Below are 22,933 nucleotides of genomic sequence, written 5' to 3'. Positions count from 1 at the left end.
TTCTTCCAATTCATCTAACTGCTCGTCTGTATATTTTACAGTTAAAATATGGTTGTGAAATTAAACACTTTTGTCAGAACAAAAATGGAAAAACGATGTCCTGAAAGAGTACGGTAACCGCTAGGTGAGGCTGCACACCCTTTGGAGGGTGGGTGGCCCTCAGCAGAGCAACCGTGTCCTTGCGGGAGGCGCTGTCCCCCTTCCTCTCCCACTGGCGCCCGGCGCCTGTCCTCGCCACCCAGGGCTGGCGGCCCTGAGCTCACAGAGGACTGACACCCAGAAAGACATCCCGAGCGCACACCGCACACAGTCTTCCGTGGATCGCTGACTTCACACAGCCCTTAAAACTGCCTCTGGCCGAAGTTCGTGAACCAACCCTGAAAAGGGGCGAGTAGATGCAGGGGGGGAAAGGAAGAGACCGACCCAGAGCTTGGCCTCAGGCCTGGTCAGCACAGGCCAGGGCCTCCCCCGCCCAGCGAGAAACAGAGCAGCCTCTTCCTGGACGCCCTCCCACCTGCCCCCTTGGCCCGCTTCCCAGGTCAGCCGACCGCCTGGGGTCAAGGACAGAGAACCGGAGTGCACGCCGGTCCTACTGTGCTCTGCTGGGTACCATCTCTCCACCAGGGGACACACGTGCATGGATTCACACGTACACACACAAGGGTGCACGAACACATGCATGCACAGGCATGCACGCACGCACACGAGCACAATGCACGCAGCTATCTGCATGGGGCTCCAGCAGTGAGCGCCGACGCTCAGACCAGACGGGCAGAGATGGATGGGTGGCATGCCACACCCCCGAGGTGACCTACACCTGCCCCCAGACGGGGTCCTGACCATCTGCCCTCCGAGTCAAGTGGGGGTCGAACATAGGGGTGGCCAGTACCAATAAGGGTGCAGAGAATGTCACTTGTTTGTCACACAGAGTGGCCCCTGTGATTCAGGCTGGAAAGAAAATGATTCTTTCAAAAACATGATTTTAAAATACAAATAGTTGCCCTGGCTGGTGTGGCTCAGTGGATTGAACAGGGGCCTGTGAAGCAAAGGGTCGCCGGTTCGATTCCCAGTTAGGGCACATGCCTGGGTTGCGGGCCAGGTTCCCAGTGGGGGAGGACACATGGGAGGCAACCACACATGGATGTTTCTGTCTCTCCTTCTCCTTCCCCTCTCTCTAAAAGTAAATAAATATTTTTTTAAAATGCAAAGAATTTACACATGCAATTCATACTCACTTTTACTAATGCTGTTAAGGCTAATCAGCTGACAATCGTGCTTTTTTAACCCTGTTCCTGATGGTCTGTGACTACCAGCAAGAGGCTTCTGTGTCAAAAGACTTTACAGCGTCTGCCCCAGACCTTGGATCTTACCCGGGAGCGAATGCCTGAAAACCCAACCTAGGCGGGGACTGGCGGGCCCACACGGAATGACAGCACCAGCAAGACACACAGCCATGCCACGGGCTCAGGTCTGGAGGGCGGGCGGGGGTCGCGGGGCACACTTACAGGAACCAGTTTCCAAAACCACTTGGAAGGAGACTTCAGAGGAAGCAGCGGGAACAAAGGGAAAGGGGAAACTCATCAGAATTACTTCCAGTTGGGTCAGTCAGATTTCTACAGTGGAGCTCCACATTCGCAGTTCACACGGCCCTTTAAATGCCAACCGATGTTAGCTCAGACTCCATGTACATTGAAAAAACAAACACATGTGGATGGAAGTAGATTGCACCCCATCGAGTAAGACTCTGTCGATTCCCAGGGGTGATGAAGGGTGACGGGTGAGGGCAGACCGGCTCGTCATGGAGTCAGAGCCCTGCAGGGAACGCAGACGGTAGGATGGCAGAGGAAGTCGCCCCCATCGGCACCGCGGTTACACCGGCTCGGGCAGGAGCCACTGGCGAGCAGCCCGGCAGAGGGGCCGCTGCGGCGGGCGGGGCTCTGGGGGAGCTCACCCACGCCTCTCCAGGCTGAGCCTCTGCACGGAACCCTGCTTGGAGGAAAAACCACGTAACCACCTCTGAGTTTTTAAAGTGCTCAACACACCAGGCTCCTGGCTGAGCTGCACTGACTGGCAATGAAACAAGGACGCAGGTCAGACCGGGCGCTGTGCCGCCTGCAAAGGCACGCTGGTGCCAGGTGTCAGGAAAGGAAGGAACTAGTGCCGGCCACCAGCCTGCACACGCGCTCACCTGTAACTATGGAGTGGAACCGCGGGGCCGCACTCCACACAGAAGCTGCTTACGTCAGGCGGGGCAAGCCCTCACAACCACTTCGCTGAAGCGAGGGTGAGAAAAAGGACCCCAAGGTCGACCAGGGGTCAAACCAAGCGACGCATCTGAGATCTGAGAAGGGGCCACGGCAGCAGGACGCCGGTGTTTGCGCCAACGTGGGAACCAGACGACCGAACCCGTCGCCACGTCACAGGTCAGAAACCAGCGTTTCCCAAAGGTAGTCTAAAGGGCACTAAGTCCTTGGGATGCCAGCCCACGCCCTTCGTGAAAGAGGTTGAAGGTCCAGTGCATTTGGGGAAAGGGTGGACAGGCGTCCTAGCTGGGCCCCGTCTGCCCTGAAAGGGGTGGGGACATTTCGAAAGGGGTCCAGGCAGGGCCTGTCCCCAACAGGGTTGACTGCAGAGCCCCGTCTCGAAGGTGCCTCGGGTACCGTCTGAAGAAGTGGAGCTGAACGCGAGGGCGGGTGTCGGGGCTCAGCCGCCTGGGCTGCGCGGACCTGGCATAGTGTTTGCTGCCCTCGCGCCGTGGACAGCGTGCTCGACTCGGAGGCGGACCCTTTGAAGGAAAAGCAGTGCAGCCGGGGATGCGCTTCTCCATGTGGAGCTCGTGCGTCCAGCGCCCAGCCCCGCAGACGCCCCCCACTGCTCCGTGAATAGGGGCAGGGCGATGTCGCACGCACACACGTGTCTCTGCGGCTCTGAGACAGTCTTGTCAGAGTGCGCACTGTGCACTGAAGAACACTCACCCGCGGGTGTGTAGCTCCCTCAAAAGCCGTCCAAAGGGCCTGCTGGCCAACCCCACATGTGCCCCACCCCCACCGGACACCCACACTCACGTGTCCCTGTGCCCTAGTGACCTGCTTTGTCAACAGCACCATGAGACCTGCCAGGGGTGTCCGTGTGGGTGTCCACAGAGCCAGCCCACTGCTTCCAGGAGCCTCACGGTGCCAAGTGCTCACGAACACGGTGGGCGTGGAAACTCAGAGAATCGCTCTAGCCACAAAATCTAGGAGCCATGTGACCCAACCTTTAAATTTTCACAGACAAAGGCAACGAGGCCCAGAGAGTTCCAGTGCCTCCCACGGGTCAGGATGCTCAGCAGTGGTGGAACCGGTCCACCTGCCAGCTCTGTGCTCGGCTCTCGCTGCGCGGCCGCCTTCGGGGGACCGAGAGTGGACCTCGAGCCGCTGGCTGCAGCCTTGAGAGATCTTTAAAGCAGGGTTGCCAGGTTCAGCAAACAGGAAATACAAGGTACTCAAGGAACTTACACCCAAAAATTACTTGTGGTTGATCTGAAATTCAAATTTAACTGGGCCTCCTACTTCAGAATCAAAAGGAGTACCAGAAGCAAAAGGAACAATTTGGACAAAAAACCAGAAAAACCACATTAGTAAACTGGATTTTCCTCAACATGACGCTTCTCACCACCCCCACCTCTGAGGATGCGGCCTGAGCCACCCTCGGACACGCTGCACGAGGGTCTCACTGGTTTGGGACACAGATGACACTCTGTCCCCATGGGAGCGGTGCCCATCGGGCCCTTGGCTCACCAGGCGTGTGCCACACTGTGGAGTCCAACCCTTCTGCCGTGTGTGTGACCGTGTCCTGGGGGAGGCCACTAGTGACAACTCGGGGGGCGCCTTCCCCTCCTCATTCCTGATCAGAGCCAGGGGAGAAGGGGGGGCAGGACTCCCCCATCTGCAAGGCGCAGGTCCACCTGCCTGGAGGGAGGGAGGGGCTCATGACGAAGGCCTGGGGAAGGGAGAGAGGGGGAGGGACGGCGCCGAAGGTGGGAAGCGAGGGGCGGGGGGGTGGGGGTGGGGAAGCAGTGAGGTCCTGGTGGTGGGAAAGGCCATGTCCACTCTGATTTAACGTCCGGGGAAAGGACGTGGATCCCACACAGGACTCCAGAGAGAGTCCGCAAGCTAAGCCAGGACCATGGCTGTGACGCCCAAACCTCCAGTTCAGACCGGTCCGGGGGCCTTGCACACGGCGATTTTGCCGAGGCTGGCCGGGCCGGCAGCTTTGCCCTCCCTCCTGCCCTCCCCTCCCCCAGCAGCGGCCCCGACGGCTGTGGCCCCGACGGCTGCGCCCCGACGGCTGCGGTCCAGAGGAGCGCAAGGACCGCGTGATGGTGCAGAGGCTGAAGTCGCCCCGATCTGAAGTGCAGTCTGAACATGCGCTTCTCACCCCTCAATCCCACCGCCACAGCACATGCTTAAAAGGCCCTCATCACATGCATTTCGAAAGATGGGAAGATGCGCTGTGTTGTAGAAAATGCTCTGGTCTCAGTACTCGACAGACACAAACTTCCACAGCAGAGGATTCTAAACGCCGCGCACCCTTTTTAAAGCCCGAACCCATGTCCGCGTCCCTTCCTCCCCCACAGAACCGTCACATGGACAACTGACAAGCCCGGACTGCGGTTGTAAAGCTGGTCTGACCACAGGGCAGTACAAGGCCGGTTTTTTGCTTCACCGGTTTTACCAAGAGAACCTCAGAAAAGAGCTCCAGCCACAGCTTTCCTAACGCCGCTGTCCGGTCTGCCTTCGCGCTGCCGTTCTTCTCGCCTGGTCTTCACGGCTGGGCCGTCCACCTGGGGCAAAGGCACCGACACCCAGAGCAGCCCAGGGAGCGGGGCGCCGCCTGGCCCCAAACACTGCCACCCGGGGCCGCAGCAGCGGCCGGCCTCCCCTCTGAGACACATACCTTCTGCCCTCCTGGTGCCTCCACAGGGTGGTGCTCTTTCAGTTTCTGCTCCTGTTCGATTATGTCTTTCAAGTGTTCGTTTACCTTAAAACACAAAAACATTCGCTTGAGTTCATGTTCAAATACACAACTAAAATAACGTGCAGCTTAAAAGGCTGTGGTCAGGTCTCTGACGCCAGATATCGACGGCACTCGAATGAAGAGCATGTCGTCGCCCCAGCCGGAGAGACACGTTTCCCGGGGGCTACACTGGAAACCAGCACGATGGAAACCTGCCATCGGCTCTTTGATTTACTGACTGCTGCTGGACGCCCTGGACGTCAGCAAGGGGCCGGAGCGCCAAGGAAGCTCAGGTTCTCGTGCTCAGGAAGCCGCAAGACGTCTGTTCAGGGAAAGCTGCGCAGTCTCTTTCAGGACTGGAAGTGAAAATCCACGTGGCCAGTTCTCCAGCTGCGACGCAGACGTGCCCCGACCCCAGCGGGTTTTGGCGTGTGGGTGGGAGGGAAGGCCACGCTGAAGTGCGTGCAGTGTGCGCACAGGACTCTTCGAGGTCAACTTATTTCCTAGCAAACTGTTCAAATGGCCCCAAACCCAAAACAGGTGACAGACAGTCTAGCTAGTACATAAGGTGCTTATTGAGAATATTTAGACAATTTTTTATTTTGAGCTAATGATTTTAAGGTCATTCTAATAATAATAAAAGTTCAAGTTAGTTAATTACGGCACTCTAGAAAATCCTAATGTGGTTATCATCCACTTAACTTAAATCAATGATTTTCAGAACTCTCCACTTGCCTAAAATTCAGTTCAGTGGCTAAAAAATGGAGAATTCTAATCGGTGATCAATTTAACGAATGACAGAGCCTTCTCCGTGAACACCGTCGAAGGCGTCCTGGGGATTTAACCGACACCAGACGGGCTTGTCTGCGAGGCTGCAGCGACCGAAGCTCTCGGAGCTCAGCCCCTGCTGGCGGAAAATACTCTGACGGTTCAGTCGGCAAAGACACGGGTCTGACTCAAAGCCTCCACTCACGAGCTTCGACCTCCCTAGTTTCTCGACACCTGTGAGCCTCAGTTGCTAGTGTGAACAGAACCTACTTTGTAAAGTGGCTGGTTTGGGCGACGTGGTCCCCGTGGGTCCCGGAGTGTGGACAGGACTAAGGGGTGTGGAGCTGCACCTGTGCCTCTGGGAGTTCACGTGTGTGAGTTCACGTGTGACCTCCCTCCTGCCCACAGACGCTCCCGCTGATGTCAGCAGATCAGCCGCCCCACAGGGCGTTGAGGGCGGCCTCCAGCCCACGGTCAGCCCCGTGGAGCCAACGCCACGTGAGCTGGGCAGCTGGTCCCCCCAGTCAGACTGTCGGTGGACCGGCAGTGCCGAGATGGTGAGAGTGAGTGACAGAGGTGACGAAGGAGTGCCGTCCTGGGCGGCTGAGCCCTGGCTTGTCACTACACCACCAGGACCAGGACCAGGACTGAGAGAGACACACACGAAGCATTCGACGTTCTGAGCAGAGTGCCTGGCACACGCACGTAGCCCACACACAGAGGCCATGTCCCCAGGACATGGGGATCGCAAACATGTCCCCAGGTGACAGCGGCGGTATGGCCTCCGTGAGGCTTCAGCAGACCATCCTCAAAACCCATCCAGCTGACTCGCTGGCAAAAGTCACCCCAAACGCAGCATCACGGCTGCAGGAGACTCACACGGCGATGGCTCACCCTGTGAGCAGTCTGGCGACGGGACAGGAGGCACCCAAGCAGGTCAGTGAGGTGACTGTGACCCTCCACCCAGCGCCCGGGCGCCGGCTGGGAGCTCTGCCCACCGCCGAGCCAGGACGCCCCTGCGCAGGCAGCTTGGCCTCCCGAGAGTTGACCCCAAAGGAGTCGGTCACCAACAGGCTGGCCACAGGGACGTTCATTTTTAAACAGCCCTTAACTTTAAATCTGATGCTCACTTTTATTTAATTTTTCCTCGTTTTAAGATGCAAAACAGCAACAGGGACCCCTGGCCTAGTTTAGTCTGAAGCCAGTCGATGCTCCCTTTTTCCTGGGCAGCACAACACCCCAGCGAGGCTTTCGCTCCGGTGCCCCTGCCCCACCCTCTCCCGGGTGCTTTACCGAGAGCTGCAGCCCCTCCCCCCAGGGCCTCAGGGCGGACACACTCGCCCCGCCCCTGCCCCAGGCTCTCCTAGCCGACCCTCCCCGTGCCCCGCCCGCCCCCAGCCCCAGGCTCTCCCCGCTCCAGCACAGGTGCCTCCCTACCTTGTTCATCCAGTACGTGACGGCGTCCTCGATGTCATAGGGCAGGTCGGTGGCCTGGAAGAAGGCCGAGTACCGCTGGGCGCACGCCACGACCTTCTCAACGCTGACCATCTCCACGGTGTAGGCCATCATCAGAGCGTCGACCATCGCCAAGTGGGCGCTCTGGAACGAGGGGGGCGAGGGCAGGGCGTCACCCTCGGGGCTCTGGTGAGTCTGCGCGTGCGTTCGAAACGCCAGTCACCTCCCGACAGCCGCGGGTGGACACACAGACCCCGGAGAGGAGACTGCACAGGCGGCACAAATGGCACACACTCAGGACGAGTGAGCTGCCCCCGCGACGCCTATCCCTCAGCCACTCCTGGGGACGTGCTTGGGACGCTCATCTGCTGCTCCAAGGATGCTCCTGTCCCGCTTTTTCCTACTTGGGGCGATGCCATGGCCATGACCGCGATCGGGTGACATGATTCACGCCCCACAGCGTCATCTTGCTCTGCTCTCGGCCCACGTGTCTCAGTCACGCAGACCCGACTTTGTGGCGTCTCCTTCCACACTGTCACGGCCCTGTCCCCGACCGCCACACCCTTCACACCTGGAGGCAAAGTCCCCCGCGGTCCTCCTGCCTGCAGCCCCCACCCGCTCCTGCACGCAGGACACGCGGCCTTTCCTCGGGCCCTTCGCGGGCGGTTCACGTTTTTCAGTGCGTGAGCGGCAGGTGCACAGGGCCCCCCCTGGGCCAGCGCCCCTGGGCCAGCGCCACGGAGCCTGTGCGGAAGGGAGGGCGAGAGGTCTGGACGCGTTCTCACGCAAGCGCAGCGCACGCCAGGCAGGGGCACTTACGGTGCTTCTGCCTCCCTGGCACCACCACCGACACCCAGGCTGGGGACGCGCAGTGACCGGGCGCACCCGCTCGAGGGGTGCCCACGCAGAGCTGATCAGTAGCAGGGGAACTTGACCTCAGGGGTCGCTCGGACCACCCCAGCTTCATCTCCTCGGCTTGTCACATGTGGGTGCTGCTCACCCCCCGCCTTGAGCAGACCAGGCAAGCCGTGTGTCAGAGCCGTGTGTCTGGGAGCTCTCTGTGACACGGATGGCCGGTGTTTCACGGCTTCGGGCGCTTTGCAGTCCGTGTGTGGCCGAGGGATTAGCCTACAGGGCAGTGAGCCATGTGAAGGTCCCCTCTTCAGCGTCACGGGGACCATCCCGCCGCAGCAGTGACTGAGGGAACTGCACCAGATGTGCCCCAGGCGTGGCCTTCGTGGGCCGGCCACTGACAGCGGAGCTGCCCCAGAGGCGTCGGGACTTGAACGCAGGAGCAGTGCCACCGAGAAGATGACACTTGACTGTGAGGACACAGCACGGGTTTTCTGGTGCGCCAGCCGTGGTGGCCTGAGCGAGACTGACCGTGGTGGCCTTCCCCCGTGGCGCTCAGGTCTGCCCGCCACCTCGCCATGGCTGCTGTGCCCCCGTGCCAACAGGGCAGACAACGGCCATGCCTGTTGCCCACTGGCAGCGGAGACCTTCCCGGGACGGCCTCACCCGAAAGAGATCTGATTAAATCATAAACATCAGCTCGTAAGTCACGTATGAAAGTCTCCATCTCATTTCATATCACACACACTATACACCCACACACTTGCTTAAACAGCTGAGTTTTATAAAGGTCCACTCTCGTTTCCTATGCTGGCAAAAGTTGTTTGCGGTTTTCAGTTCACGAAATACAGTTTTCACTCGTACTCTGGGAAATTTTTTCACACAGGTCTTAGAAAAGCAGTAACTCAATCAGTCTGTGTCACAGCTGTTGGAGGCTTTAAGTCAAATTGTGACCAAACCAGGAGTTTGCAACTAAAACGAGCTCAACGACTGTCAGGCTGCAGAGGGTTGAGACACCGCGGCCGCCCACGGTGGAGGCCAGAGCTGGGGGACTGGGCGCCGCGTCCCCGGCCATCAGCAGCCCAGTGGTGTGGGAGGAACCGGATCGGCGCCGTGAGCATTTGCCGCGCCGCACGCACTCCAAGAGCGTGGGGAGCCCGCACAGAGCGGTGTCCCTGGTGAGCCGCTCCCGTTAAACGGTCAGCAGGTTACCTGACGTGTGTCTCCCGGCACACGAACGTGCGGCTCCTGCGCAGGCACTGGGCCACCTGCAGGCGGCCACCAGTGCAGGGTCCCAGGAGGGGACTGGGACGGAGAGCCACTGTTGTCCCAGCTGCCTGGACGTGGAATGGCCCGGGAACTGAGGCCCCAGCAATCAGAGGGCGAGCGTGGGCGAAGCCTGAGCAGTGGCTGCAAGCTACCTGCTCACAGACGCTCTTAGTCATCCTTCATGACTCCATCAAAAATCGGCAGCCAAGTCATCAACTAAATTTTTCCCAAGACATTAGTCTCTGTTTTTTGCAAGTAATAAAACAGGTTTTTCAAAAGAAAAATAGGCCCTGGTGGTGTGGCTCAGTGGACTGAGTGCCAGCCTGCGAACCAAAGGGTCGCCGGTTCAATTCCCAGTCAGGGCATGTGCCTGGGTTGTGGGCCAGGTCCCCAGTAGGGGGCATGCGAGAGGCAACCACACACTGATGTTTCTCTCCCCTTCTTTCTCCTTCCCTTGTCCTTTCTGAAAATAAATGGATGAACTCTTTTTTTAAAAAAAGAAGAAAAATAGGCAGCAAAGTAGGTCATCGGCTCATTAAGGGCTGGGCTGGGGGACGGATGTTGTCCACCCTCCTGTGGGCTCCCAGTCTCACGCATCTCCTGGCATGTTCTCCTACACACGCCTGCCCCACGTAAGGCGGTCTCGCGGGGGAGTGGGGCTTCACCAAACGCACAGACCCTTGTCCTTCCTAAAACACCGCTCTGAGGACGCCCAGCCCCTGAAAACCGAAGCTGCAGCGGGACAGCAGCCTGGAGCGGCCAGCGGTGCACCTACGCCTGGCTGACCCACGCGCGGCTCTGTCTGTGGGGACGGCTCTGTCCGAAGGGACGGTCCTGCGAGGCTCCTGCCTGCCTGTCCCCAGGCCGCTCCAAGTCGGTCACTGGGAGTGCCCCGCAGGGGGAGCTCCTGCTCATTAGAGGCACTGACACACCTGCTACGCAGAAACCCACCAGCGGGCCACTCAAGCAGGTGAGTGACACAGCGCCACCCACGCCTGAGGGCACGCCCTGCTGACCCAGCGACCCCAGGACGGGACTCACCATCTGAATGGGCTTCTTCTGGAGGTCTCGTTCGGTCACCAACCGCTCCTGGTCAGTGACGTAAAGGCCCTTCTGGGCCAGCGCCTGGATCACCGCGTCGTGGCCCAGGAGCGGTTTGGCAGCATCGCTCTTGAGAATGAGGCTCCCTGCCCGGCAGTACAGCTCAGCCGACAGGAGCAGATGGACCACGGGGGGCTTGACGTGCTCCTGGTCGTACTGGTCCGTGTAGAAGGGCTCGCGCAGGTCCTCCGGCACATTCTCTGCAGAGGGCAAGAGGGAGAAGCTCTCACGGGCTCTTCAAGAGACACAACGTACCCGGTGGTTACTGCACACGCGGGGGAAGTTGAGGCTCTTCCTTGAAGCAACTGCCGTCCTTTAACGAGAAGGCGGCTCAGGGGAGCCTGGCAGCGAATCTGAAATGAGGGCGGAAGCTCCAGGACAGAAGACGCCGCGCTGAACGTGACCTAGGAGGGACCACGGGGCCGGCGCGGAGACGGGCTCCAGCCCCCGGCTCTGGGGCAGTTCCCCACACGCACACTCGAGCGCTCAGAGTGGGCCAGAGACTCTGACAGCGAACGTCAGTGACGTCCCTCCCATCCAGGCGGTCAACCAGGAGATGCAGTTGTGACAGGTATTTTGGGAGACAGCTGGCCTGGCCACCTCTGAGTGCAAAGTCCCTCGCCTGAGAATGCCTCCTGAACCCCCTTGCCCTGTATCCCTCAGCACCTGCACCTTCCAGGAGCCACACCCCACCGAATGGAGATGCAGAAATCCCACCTGGGACCCGACAGGGGGACCAGATGCCCCTCCGCTCCCGAGAGCCCCCTTCCTGCCGGCATAGCCCCTGCGGAAGAACGCCGCCCCAGGCTCCCAAGGCCACTTCCAAACCTGCCTCTGAGGCTCCCTTTCCACCTGTCACAGCAAGACCACCACACAAGCAAGACACGGCAGGTGCAGGCCACCATTTTCTCAGCGTTTCGACCCTTCTCCCCACTCCTAACTGGGGCACCATGCTTTCGATCCAAGCCACGATGAGACGCAGGTCTGTCCCCACAAGCAAGGGTGGGCCTGGGTCCGAGGGGACAGGGGGCTGTATTCAGCCTACCCCCCCGGAATGTGAGGCCCAGCGGCCACCATGTGTCACTGGCGGAGGAATCTCCTGAACAGGCAGCTCTAACGTCGGCTCGGTGATGCGCAGGGCTGATCAAGGCCAGCAATCCCGAACAGACACGCACAGAGTTAATGGTCTTTAGCAACGTTCACCCTACAGTTCTGTGAGAGCTCTCTCTCAGGACTACTCATCACGGAACAGTGTTTCACACTACATGTTGCGTGGCTCTGGGGACCCACAGACTGAAACAACCCGTCCCCGAGGAGTCTACGGTATATGAAAGTCCAGAAAGACGGGGAAAGTCCAGCCACTCAGAAACTGGAGACGACATGAAGCAATCCACGATTAAGCAGCCAATGAAGAAAACGCACAATTAGGTCCTCAGAGTTCAGAGAGAGAAGCCTCAGCAGCAGGCTGGCGTGACTCATCTCAAGGCAGCGGAATAGGGAGAACAGGCAGCCTTAGATTCATCGGGAGGAAGAGACTTCTCAACAGCGGGGGAGGGGAGGGAGACACCCACCTGCAGGCGCGGGTGGGAAAGTGCGGGGCCGTGAGAGGCGGAGCTGGGAGGGGAGGCTGGGGCTCAGACGCACACGGGAGCCTTCCCACAGCAGCCGACAGGAAACCGCTGACCGTTCCCAAGGACAGAGTGACACAGGAAGAGTGACGTCTGGGGACATCAATCTGGTACTCAGTAGTGGCAGTGGTGACAATCAGAGCAGGGGGAGGGGAAGAAGGTAGAAGGCACGGAGGAGTGAAGGGACAGCAGAAGTATCCACGTGGAAACAGATACTGCCCGCAGCAGAGCAGGCGCCACGCAGGTCTCTGGAAAGAGGTCGAAGGGAGACGCAGGGATCCGGGAGCTGGGTGACATCTAAACACACCCCCCTCTTTTAATAACCCCGAACGCTCTCCTTCCACCACAGCCCCGTTGACCGGCAGAGAGCCGCCTCGGCCTCACAGCCGCCACCGGGAGACCCGCAGACTCGGCCATGCGCCTCGGAGCTTGGCCTCGGGCTCGCCTCAGTGCTGGGCGGTCTCCCGGGGGCCATGCTAAAAGGGGAATGTTTGCTGTTAAGATGGTCATTATAAAACGTCTGTTAATGGCTTATTTCCCGGTATCCGGCGTGAGCCGAGCACAGAGAGGCCCGCCCACTGGCGGGACGGGGGCCCTCTCCGCCCTGCCCGCACACCCACCAAAGACTGAGTCACTGCTCCTGCACCCACCCCGGCGGTCCGACCCCGTGCAGACGGCTGTGAGGAAGGCACCAGCTCTCGCCGAGGCTCCTCTCTAAACACTTCCCTAAACTTGCACCCGGTCTTCCCGTTCCCTTCCTCTTCCCTCCACAGATGAGGAACCCGAGAAAGGCCCCTGTCCACGGGCACACAGCTGACAAATGCAGGGCCCCAGCTATAACCCTCCCTGCCAAACACGTCCAAAAATGACAATGGCTTAGCAAGGTTGTGAGGGAAGGTGGGGGACAGACGCTCAGCACCCCACCCACTTTATTACGAAGACTCACAAACCCAGGTTCTGAAAGCAGAGCTCCAGAGACCCCCATGCAAGGAAGGAGAAAGGGTCTCCAGCAAGTCAAGGAAGGTGTCAGGGATATGACAGATTTCCCACCCCCAAAGGATGCGAAACTGCATGGTGAATATTACAAAATAGGTCACTTTTAAAGACGAGTCTTTGCTTAAGGGAAGACTTCGAAGATGTCCGCTGTGCCCACCAGCAGCGCAAGGCTGTCACTGTCAGCAGCCGTGAGGACTTGCATCACACTTCGACACAAATGAGGCGAAACAGCGCATCAGAAGATAAACAGGCACGTCAGAGATAAGAGGTTTCGCCCTCCCCCTAATCTCGGGCGCCAAAGATAAGGAATCAGCGCTCGGGGAGCAGGGTGTGGGCACACTGGCAGGGGTTCTGGGGCACCGGGCCTTCCGCAGGAGCCGCCCTAACCGTGCCCCTGCGAACCCCGACTAGGTGGCAGGCCCGCCGCCTGCCGCCACCTGAAATGCCTGGGCTGCAGGCAGAAGGTCAAGCCTGGCAGCCGGAACGCTGCCCCCCTCAAGGCCAAACCTTGGTCCATTAACTCACATTCGCTCCAGAGAGGCAGCATGATAAAGTGGGACAGCCGGGGCCCTGGATTTAAAAGGGGGTCTCCACTCACCCCTCACTTGGCGTGGGGTTGTGAAGGCAATGATTCACTTCTCTAGGTTCCTGTTCCCGGGATTCCAAGATGGGCCTAGGCTGCTGCCCTCCCCTTCCCCGCCCACCACCGGCCCCTGCCCTGTGGTCCAGACGCCAACCTCTCTCTGGGGCCACAATAGGCTGCATTTGCGTGGCGAGCTCTGCACACGCTGACTGTTCCCTCTGCCTGTCACGCCCCCCCAGCCCTCACAAGGCTGCCCTTTGCAGTTGGACCTCAGCTACTGGTCACCTCCTCAGATACGCTCCGCTCTGGTTCTCCCGGGTGTGTGGGCGTGGGCACCCCCGCCTCCTCCCGCTGGAATGGAACCTCGAGGCCAGCAGGACGCTTCTCCTCCCAGGGCCACCACACCCAGAACAGTGCCTACGCCCCAGCGGGTACAGGACACCCACCCTGGGAAGGTGACACTGAACACACAGCTCGGCCTTCCTCCCTGCCCTTGTCAGAGGCCCAGCATCACCGAGCTTACCCCCCCCCCCTCGCACGGTCCGTGACGCCCAGGGTCTCTCAGGAGCGCCTGCCCCCGGTGCTGCCAGCCCACTACCGCTTCCCCAGGAGGGGCCCAACCTCGGTGACAGAGGGGGACAGACAAGGGAGGGGCACAGACCCAGACGCCCTCTGTGGGACATGGGAAGGGGAGTGTCCACATGGCCACCTGGCGCGTCACAGCCAGAGGGAGAGAGACACGCAGCTGCGCGTCAGCTGCGGAGAGACCCGGGTCCCCCAGCCCCCAGCCGTGTGAGCACGGCCCCGCCCTCTGGGTCTCTGGTGCCCTTCCCACGAACAGGAACCAAGGGTCCTCGAGAAATGGCTGTAGCCAGGCCTGGCACAGGAGAAGCAGGAGATGAGCCACGGACGTGTGGGTAGCTCCCTTCCCGACGCCGCCACCTTTCCCTCGGGCTCCAAGCGTCCTAAGTGTTCGCCCCTAGATTCTGCCTGCCTACACTGCCTTCTCTCCCTCTTTGGTCTCATCTATTTCCAGTGTCCATCACACCGCACACAGAAAAGACTCCAAAGTGTTGTCTTCTGGCCTCCGCTTCTCTATCACGATGCACACCTGCATTTATAGCTGACGACTTGGCTGGATTTCTCAGATACCTGGCCAACACGTCATGTTCGAGGTTCCCAAACACAAAGGCGTTTTGCCATTCCAACGGGCCATGCTCTCCCTCTGCCAATGGCGTCACTCGTTCTCCCAGTCACTATGTCTCAAGAGCTCAGGTGACCTCACCCTACACACAGCCTTCAACTCAAATCACCCCCACACGCCCCAGTGCAGTCATTTAAAAATACTAGGGTCATCTCCAGTACCTAACGCCTCCTTCCCATGAACCTGACTTCTGCCCACAGAGGCGCGATCAAGGCAGTTCCCTGGTGGCTTTGGATGAGTCCCTAACCCTCTGGGCTGCAGGCCCCCGGTCGGCACAGCAGAGCGGCAAACCGTTTCCAGCATTTAAGCTGTCACGAGGATTCGAGCGAGAGGAGCCATGTGACAGCTGACCCCAGAGAGTCAGCGCTCCCTCCACCCCGCCTCCTCCAGCTCTCAGGGAGGATCGCTGACCCCTGGGCACCTTCCCCACCTGCCCCGGCTGCGTGTCCCTCCCAGTGGCAGCGTCCTGGCACCGAGACCGCTTCCACCACCTGTGCAGGGGACTCAGCTCTGAGGAGGGTCGGGGCTACAGCACGAGCTGCGACACACGCGGAGATCCACGGAGGTGTGTTTCTAAGAGCAAATTACTTCACGCAGTGTGAGACCAAAGGCGGGAGAGGGAGAACTCTACTGGCCAGAGTGACAGGCTGACGGGAGGAAGGGGGCTGTAAGCCCATGCATGCTAAGACCCCTGCATTTCAGAACTAGTGACCCCTGAGTGGTGTGGCTCAGTGGGCTGGGCATCGACCCACAAAGCGAAAGGTCGCCGGTTCAATCCCCAGTCAGGGCACATGGCTGGGTGGCAGTTCGGTCCCTGGTTAGGGCGCAGCCTGTGCGAGAAGCCAACAATTGATGTTTCCTTCCCTCATCAATGTTTCTCTCCCTCTTCCCCCCTCTCTAATAAAGAAATAAGTATTTTTTACAAAACCACTTGGGAAGGAATAGTGTCCTCAGAGGCTCTGTAGCCACCGTTTTCCCCAAGGATTTAAGGGTCGGAAGCACAGCGGGGAACGCCGCCCTTGGGTGGCTACACCGGTCAGCAGAGAAAGCGGTTAACCTTCCTCCTCTCCGGCACTGCCCTTACCTTGCAGTCTCTCTCTACCGGTCACACGCATCCAAACCGAGTGTTCTCGATTTGGTCAGAACTGAATCTGCATTTTCCCAAAGATAAACTGTTCAGATCTGGGCTACTGGGCGTGTCTTCAGTGTAAAGACAAGAACAGGATTCAAAGCTTCTGACATTAAGACTTCAGATTAAGTGCATGCCCCATCTGCTTTCTAGGTACTGCAAACTTACGCTTTATTTATTGTGCACGGCTCACGAACTTCATTCTATGTCCACAATGTGTTTCTAGCTATCAGTTTAAATGACTTCTTCGTTATATGGTTCTAAAACTGACTACTTTAAAACATGCCAATAGTGAGGAAGTCTGTCATGGAAAAGCATGGAATCCATGCCTGAAGGCTGTCCCATCCTTACAGAAGTGGGTTTGGCAAATCAGAGCAAAGTGGGGCCAATTCTCGCAGGGTCACCATCACTGGCCACCGTTACCATCACCAGCACCATCTGCTGTTGCCCGCCACCGTCCCCACTAGGAGACAGCCTTTGAAACGCATTCCCCGTTCACGTTTGCTGCAGAGCAGTATTCCCGGTACATGAAGAACACTGACACCAAAAGAAATAAAATGTTACCTTTTTTACTTACAACATATAAATCTGCACTTTGAAACACTGTTGACTAAAGAAGACACAAAGTATATAAGTAACATTTTGTTACTAATGTGTCCATTTCTTGCTACTATGCCACTCTAAGGTCTTCAAGCTCATTTTTCATGATTTTTTAAATCCATTCTAGCTGTGACCAAGGCAAATGTTACTAAGTACTGACAATATCCCCTTAAACCATCTGACAGGTAAGATCAGCCCATTCTTTAAAGGAAAAAAAAGACTGGAACACATACTATGTGCACGGTTTTACACTGACAGCTGAAAAGATTACTCTGCAGAGGGAGGTAAAGGGCGACGCTTCCAGGAGTCAGAAAGACCCGAGCTGCCCTGCAGAACCCACCACTGGCCAGATGTTTCAGCCTGAGCAGAGCAACCTCCCACCTCCCAGCCGCTCGCTCATCTGCTAACAGAGAACAGTATGGGGGGGGGGGGGTGAAGCTGCAGGAAGGAAGGAAGCAGTTGGGGCAAAGGACCAGGGACCCACAGGCGTGCGCTGCCTTAGGCCACGCCACACTCCGGAGTCAGTCAGATCAAACTCACTGCTGCCCTTACGAAGGGGCAATGGTGGGGGAGGCCGTGGGAGGTGTCTGCATGGGTGCTGCTTTTTTACAGCGGGGAGCACAGCACTTCCATCACAGAGCTGCTGGGAGCCCCAAACGGACGAGGTAGCCACAGCTCGGAGCCCGGACCAGAGATGCCCCTGTGCTCTCCCTTCCTGTCTCCCTGCAGTGTCCCTTCTGCGCGGCAGAGTCTGGGGAAGGGCCTGAGAGTCGTGCAGAAGGCACTCCTGGTCCGGGGCCTTGGTGAGCCCAGGGCCACACGACGGCCTCTGCGCTCTGGGTGCGCTGGGCTTCGGGAGGAGAGAGACGCTGCGGAGGGCCCCTCTGCCTCCCAGCCTGCATGTGCTGCTTTTCCACACGGCCCTGCTTCCCCCGTTTCTGAACACTTCAACAGCTTTCATGTCTCCTCCAGATGGACTTGGGCTTGAGTGTGCTGCTTAAGCTCACACCAAAATACCCTTATTGCTCTCACCACTGGCATTAGTGATGCCAGAAAACGCAAACACACTTGTGCCCGGTGCCCCCTCCCATGTCAGGCTGCCCCTTTAGCTCCGAAGAAATCTCTAAAATATAAGTTATCTCCGAAGATGTTTTTGTTGCCTCTATCCCTGGTGCCAGTTTTAAATCACTCAACACCTCCTTCCACTTCAACATCAGAACATAAGAACTCAAATAAAATGAAAGCCGTCATAAACGCAAAATCAGGCTAAGGCGAAGTCTCCCTCGAAACGAGTTCAAATAATTTCCCAAACACAGCACTTCATTTGCCAGTTATCTAAGGCGAGCAGTCTGGAAAATGTCCAACTGTGTATATTTAAGCAGTGAGAGCGAATTAAATCTTTACCCACAACCTCCCCCAAACTCTACTTAACATCTGGAGAAAAGTCCGTAAGTGCTAAGAAATTTCTCAGCAAATACTTCGCACACTCCCAGCTGATGAACCTGGGCCCAGAAATCTAACAGAACGACGTGAAGTTGTCGGGCGAGATCCCCAGTTGGGTCTGCGACCCGCGGCGCCGGCTCCCAAAGCAGCGGCGGAGCGAAATGACAGCGGAGCCTTTTCCTGTTGTTTCGCGAGGGCTGGATGCGGCGGGAGGGCCTAGCTGCCCATTTGGGTCAACAGCACAGGCCCTGAAAAAACACTCTATTTAAAGAAGAAAAAAAAAGCAAATCCCACGGTGGGAACTGCGGTTTCCCTTCACCTATAAAGCCAAAACCCGTCCGGAGAGAGGAGTCGGTCTCATTGGCGTCAGGAAACGAAACCCGCAGCGGCTGCCCCGGCCCCGGGAGCGCGAGGGCAGCAGCCACCACTCCGAGCGCCGGCACCACGGCGATCCCGCGGGGAAGACACCGGCCGGACCTGCGGGCACGGGCGGGAAGCGGCAGCTCGGAGCAAAGTCACCGGGGTCGGAACGGGACCCCACGGGCCGCCGGAGGCCAGCCGCTCCGCGATGCAGCCCGAGGGGCCTCGCCAGCCCCCACCTGCGCCCCCCGGGCGCGGGGCGCCGCCCAGCCCGGCGCGGGCCGGCTCTTTCCGGCCCTCCCGGTGTCCCGCCAGCTCCCCGGGCCCGCGGGCGACCCCGCGGCCGGGCGGGATCTCGGGCCCGGCGCCCCGGCCGGGCGCCCCCCGAGGGGCAGGGCGCCCACGCCCCCGCCTACCTGAGCCGAAGGCTTTGGCCACCAGCCAGGCCAGGTTGCAGGCGACCTTGGCCCGCGCGAAGTCGTAGTGGTCGAAGGGCTTGATGGCGGGGACGATGAACGTCCTCCGCAGCTCCCGCGCGTCCGCGGCGTCTCCCATGGTCCCGGGGGCTCGGCGTCGCGCGCGGGCGCTCACATGGTGCGCGGCCCGGGGCGCGGGCGCGGGCGGCGGGGCGGCTGGGTGTCCGCGCGCGGGGAGCCCNCTAATGTCTGCGGCTGAAGGAAGCCGGTCGGGGGCGGGCAAGGGGGTGTGGCCAGGGGGCGTGGCCAACGCGAAAGCGAGGCTGGGCATGCTCAGAGCTCCGACACGGCGGGGCAGGGATCCCCGTGGGTGGAGGAAAGCCAGGAGGAGGTGGACCTGGGGGGCGGGCCCGGGGGCGGGGCATGTCTGGGGCGGGGCCGCGCGACGGCGCATGCTCAGTGCCCGCAGCTGCTCGCTCGGTCCACCTCCTCCTGGCTTTCCTCCACCCACGGGGATCCCTGCCCCGCCGTGTCGGAGCTCTGAGCATGCCCAGCCTCGCTTTCGCGTTGGCCACGCCCCCTGGCCACACCCCCTTGCCCGCCCCCGACCGGCTTCCTTCAGCCGCAGACATTAGGGCTCCGGCGTAGTGAGCATGCCCAGCCTCGCTCCCGCCCAGACCACGCCCCGACCACGCCCGACCACGCCCTCAGCCACACCCCTGCTCGGCTATCCTCCGGCTGCAGGCTGCAGGCTCTCGGCCCGGAGGCTCGGCTCAGGGAGCATGCGCTGTCTTCACCAGCCCAGGTCCCGCGATCTGTGCGGCTGCTTCGTAAGCATCCTTTGGATGCCAGCCTGGGTGGACATCCTCCGCGTCCCTGGCGCTTAGCTGCTGCCGCTTACACTGCTGGGAGAGGAAGGGGAAGGAAGGAAGGACGGAGGCCTGGTAGTGGCTCTCATATGTGAGCTACACGCTGGGTAAGCAAAGAGACCTGGTATTTATTAAAACGCTGGTTACGTGACACGCACTTTGCTGCGATCCTGGCGTGCACAATTCTAGTTATTTCTCCAAGTAACCCAAAGAAGGTGGGTGCCCTCGCTGGCGGAGGTGGAGCGCGTGCATTTACTCACAGGTGCTTTAACCAGGTTTGAGGATCCCTGAAGCTCCAGGCCTGTATTTGTGACGTCAGGATACTCTTAACTCGATGCTCTCCACTTCGACGTCCCCTCTGGGGGAGGGGCTCATCCGCCAGTGCCTCCCCCTTCCCGTCACATAAGCATGAATTCTGTCACAGAGCACACCGACACCCACCAGGATCTGGCACCTACATCACCTTGACAGCTTCGATTTTTGTCAGAGCCGCTCTCCATCTTCCCAAGGGACGTTGGGGTGCTTTCTCAGAGCTGCGCCCTTGCTCAGTGTGCCCCCTCTGTCCACCTTGCTTACTCCTTGCTCCAGCAGCAAGCCGCTTCACGGTAATCACCTCCTCCTTCCTGGTAGCCTTCCCTGATAGCTCCTGACACCTCTCCAGGGCTGTCGCATACGCACCTCCTCCACTGCGTCCAGAGCACCCTGTTCTTATTTCTGTCATAGCATTGGCCACAGTATGTGCAGTCGGCAATCACTCCTCTGTCTTTCCCACTGATGGGAGGGTCTCTCTCCAACATCTCTATACTGTTTAGACCATAGTAGTCGCTCAATTAACGACTAGGGACTAAGAATGGATATTATTGTAGTTAATGCTACCTCAGTTTCTTTAAATCACTGATTCTTTACAATATCTCATTTTAACACATTATCTAATTTTATTTATTATCAAGTCCTGTGCTATCTTCATTTCACAGATGAGAAAACTGAAGCTCAGAAAGATTCTCAAATCAGCCTCTGTCACACAATTAGTAAACTGGCAGACTCGGGATTTGAACACAGAACCTTCGTGCTCCAAAGCCCATTTCTTAACCACCAGAGCCTCCCTGGAATGACATGCCCTTAAGGCAGAAGCAGAAAGCAGGAGGGGAGGGATCTGCTCAGCAAAGGGCAGTTAGATCCACCAGCAGGCCTGTCCCTTTGATCCTGTTTAATCCCCACAAACGCTCCGCCCTGAGCCCGGGAGACCCTGCAGGTGAGCCTTGCTGACAATGTGGGCAAGGGAAAGAATGGGAGAAGAATCTTACACTGCAGGGTGGCTGATGTCATTGTTAATAATTTAATGCATGTTCGTAGAGTATTTCTCATAGGCAAGGCCCTTTGCTAGAGCACATAGGGATGGGAGAGTTAACAGACGGACAACAGCTCACAAAGTGGGTTCGTATGATGACCACGTAAGTTCTCACGTCCATTCAGTGAAATGCGCACTATTATTATCTTTCAGTTCTAGACGCAGGACGGAGGGTTGTAGGGGTCGAGTTGCGTGGCCAAGATTTCATGGCTGACTCGTCTTTCGGCGTCTGACTTCAAAATCAAGCCAGGTCTGCTGGCCCCCCTCCTGGAGGGGGCACCAGGCCCTCTGTCCATCCGCTTCCCGGATCGTGGAGGCTGGTGTGCCCATTCAGTGACGCAGTGGAAAAGAGGTAAGCCCCGTGAGAGACGAAGTACAGGCAGAACGTGCAGGTGACGAGATTGGAGGGTTTCTCTGAGACGTCTGTTAAAGCTAATGCACCCAAGTTCACTCGCAACGGACTTCTAGAGCAGCAAGCCAAGTTCAGGGGAACCTATAGCCTGGAAAGGCTGAAGAGAGATACTGAAACATTTCGCCACTTATTATAATAATCTGCAAGCGGATACAAGATTCGGAGGCCAGCAACCCTGTCCAATCCACTTCGTGTTGTGTGTGACCTGGCACAGCGGTGTGCTCACAGAGGGTGCTGGGTAAATACTTGCTGAGTTTTACCAAAAACCACTTCAACCTAAATAAACACAATGAGGAAGAGGAGGAATCAAAGGCCACTGCTGTGGCTTGTCCTTTGATTCAGTGGCGATGTGTTTAGTACTGATGGCCTGACTGTGACCCGGACTGGGGAGGAGTGTGTTTAGGGACCAGAAACAAAACGCCTGCACAAAGAGCATCTTTCACTTTCCGGGAGGCTGTGAGGCCTGGGGTCACAGCAGGAGGCTCTTATTAACAGAGAAACACCCTGGGTACAAAGAAGGATTCATTTCCAGGGAGACAGACACTCTAATAGGGTGTTCTTTGTGACACCTTCAGAATGATCCCTTTCAGCAACTAGAAAGCTCTGCAGAATACCAGTCGAAAAGAAATGCCCTCCACTGCCTTCTTAAGATATCTGACTTTGTGAAAAACAGAACCCGAACCCCGCAGTTCTTTGGGCCAGCTTGTTCTGCGGCACAGCCGTCCCTCTGTCTGTCTCCGGGCTTAGAATCTCGGGCCGTCAAACAACAGCGACACTTATTCCTGCGCATACGATCCCCCTTCTCACTGTGGTAAACGCTGCTCTCTTTATCCTAGAAAATCCACAATCTCAGCCAGACTTCCTTCCTCGTGGCCATCCTCTATCTCCCTCTGTCTTCGGGTGGAGTCGTAAGTGTGCTCATTTGGTCTTTAACAACATTTGCTAAAATATTGTTTGAGAACCCGCCGCCAAGGAGGTGCTGTCGAACGAGACAGCTTGAGGAAGCAGATCTTTAGGGAGAAAACTTGGAGATCCAGGGCCGGAGTGGCCCAGCTCTCCTTCATTGTCATGTCGATGTATATCTCTGTAGGCTGGAAGCCTGGAAATCGCAGAAACAAAGAAACATTTAACCGTTTGCTCTCCCCTGAGACCTGGTATTATTTTTTAAAATTGAAAGCCTGTGTCCACGGGCTATCATCCACTTTCAATGAGTTACATTAATAGCCACTCACACTTACTATGTATCAACACTTTCTACGTAACAGGCCCTGCTCTGCAGATACTAATTTATTTAATCCCCACCTCGGCCCTGTTGTTCTCATTTGGCAAATGGGGAGACCAAGGTGCAGAGAACTTTAAGTGATGACAACCTTCGTTACTTTGAAACTCAAGGAACTTGAGGAATGAAACTTTGAATCCACCAGGGTAACAGTGGTCGTGGGGAGAGAAGGGGGTGGGGGCAGGGGGGACGGGTGCCTGGCGAACTGAAGACGAAACGGAGT

At 58.1% G+C, this 22,933-nt stretch overlaps 1 protein-coding gene and 1 long non-coding RNA gene across 3 annotated transcripts in view; one reads left to right on the top strand and one right to left on the bottom strand.

The window, feature by feature from the left end:
- CAMSAP2 (calmodulin regulated spectrin associated protein family member 2) overlaps positions 1 to 19,010 on the bottom strand; it is a 36,954-nt gene extending 17,944 nt beyond the window's left edge. Inside the window, exons 1-5 of one of the 2 annotated variants that reach the window (XM_037070475.1) lie at positions 18,803 to 19,010; positions 10,384 to 10,643; positions 7,204 to 7,365; positions 4,939 to 5,022; positions 1,506 to 1,538 (exon numbers count right to left, since the gene is read on the bottom strand). In XM_037070475.1, coding sequence (XP_036926370.1) covers positions 1,506 to 1,538; positions 4,939 to 5,022; positions 7,204 to 7,365; positions 10,384 to 10,643; positions 18,803 to 18,941 — 678 coding nt within the window. In that variant the 5' untranslated portion in view covers positions 18,942 to 19,010. The remainder of the gene's footprint in view (positions 1 to 1,505; positions 1,539 to 4,938; positions 5,023 to 7,203; positions 7,366 to 10,383; positions 10,644 to 18,802) is intronic. The other variant, XM_037070476.1, reaches the window with a different exon arrangement.
- A 522-nt stretch (positions 19,011 to 19,532) lies between these two features.
- Positions 19,533 to 22,333, top strand: LOC119003897 (uncharacterized). The gene is made up of 3 exons (XR_005070073.1): positions 19,533 to 19,778; positions 21,173 to 21,371; positions 22,268 to 22,333. It is a non-coding gene; the product is annotated as an uncharacterized LOC119003897 (long non-coding RNA).
- Positions 22,334 to 22,933: the final 600 nt, after the last annotated feature.

The sequence above is a fragment of the Sturnira hondurensis genome, unplaced genomic scaffold (genome assembly GCF_014824575.4).
Source record: "Sturnira hondurensis isolate 20B ecotype Veracruz unplaced genomic scaffold, ASM1482457v3 Scaffold0018805, whole genome shotgun sequence".
In the NCBI taxonomy this organism is placed as follows: domain Eukaryota; kingdom Metazoa; phylum Chordata; class Mammalia; order Chiroptera; family Phyllostomidae; genus Sturnira; species Sturnira hondurensis.
This window is presented reverse-complemented; position numbering and strand designations above follow the sequence as displayed.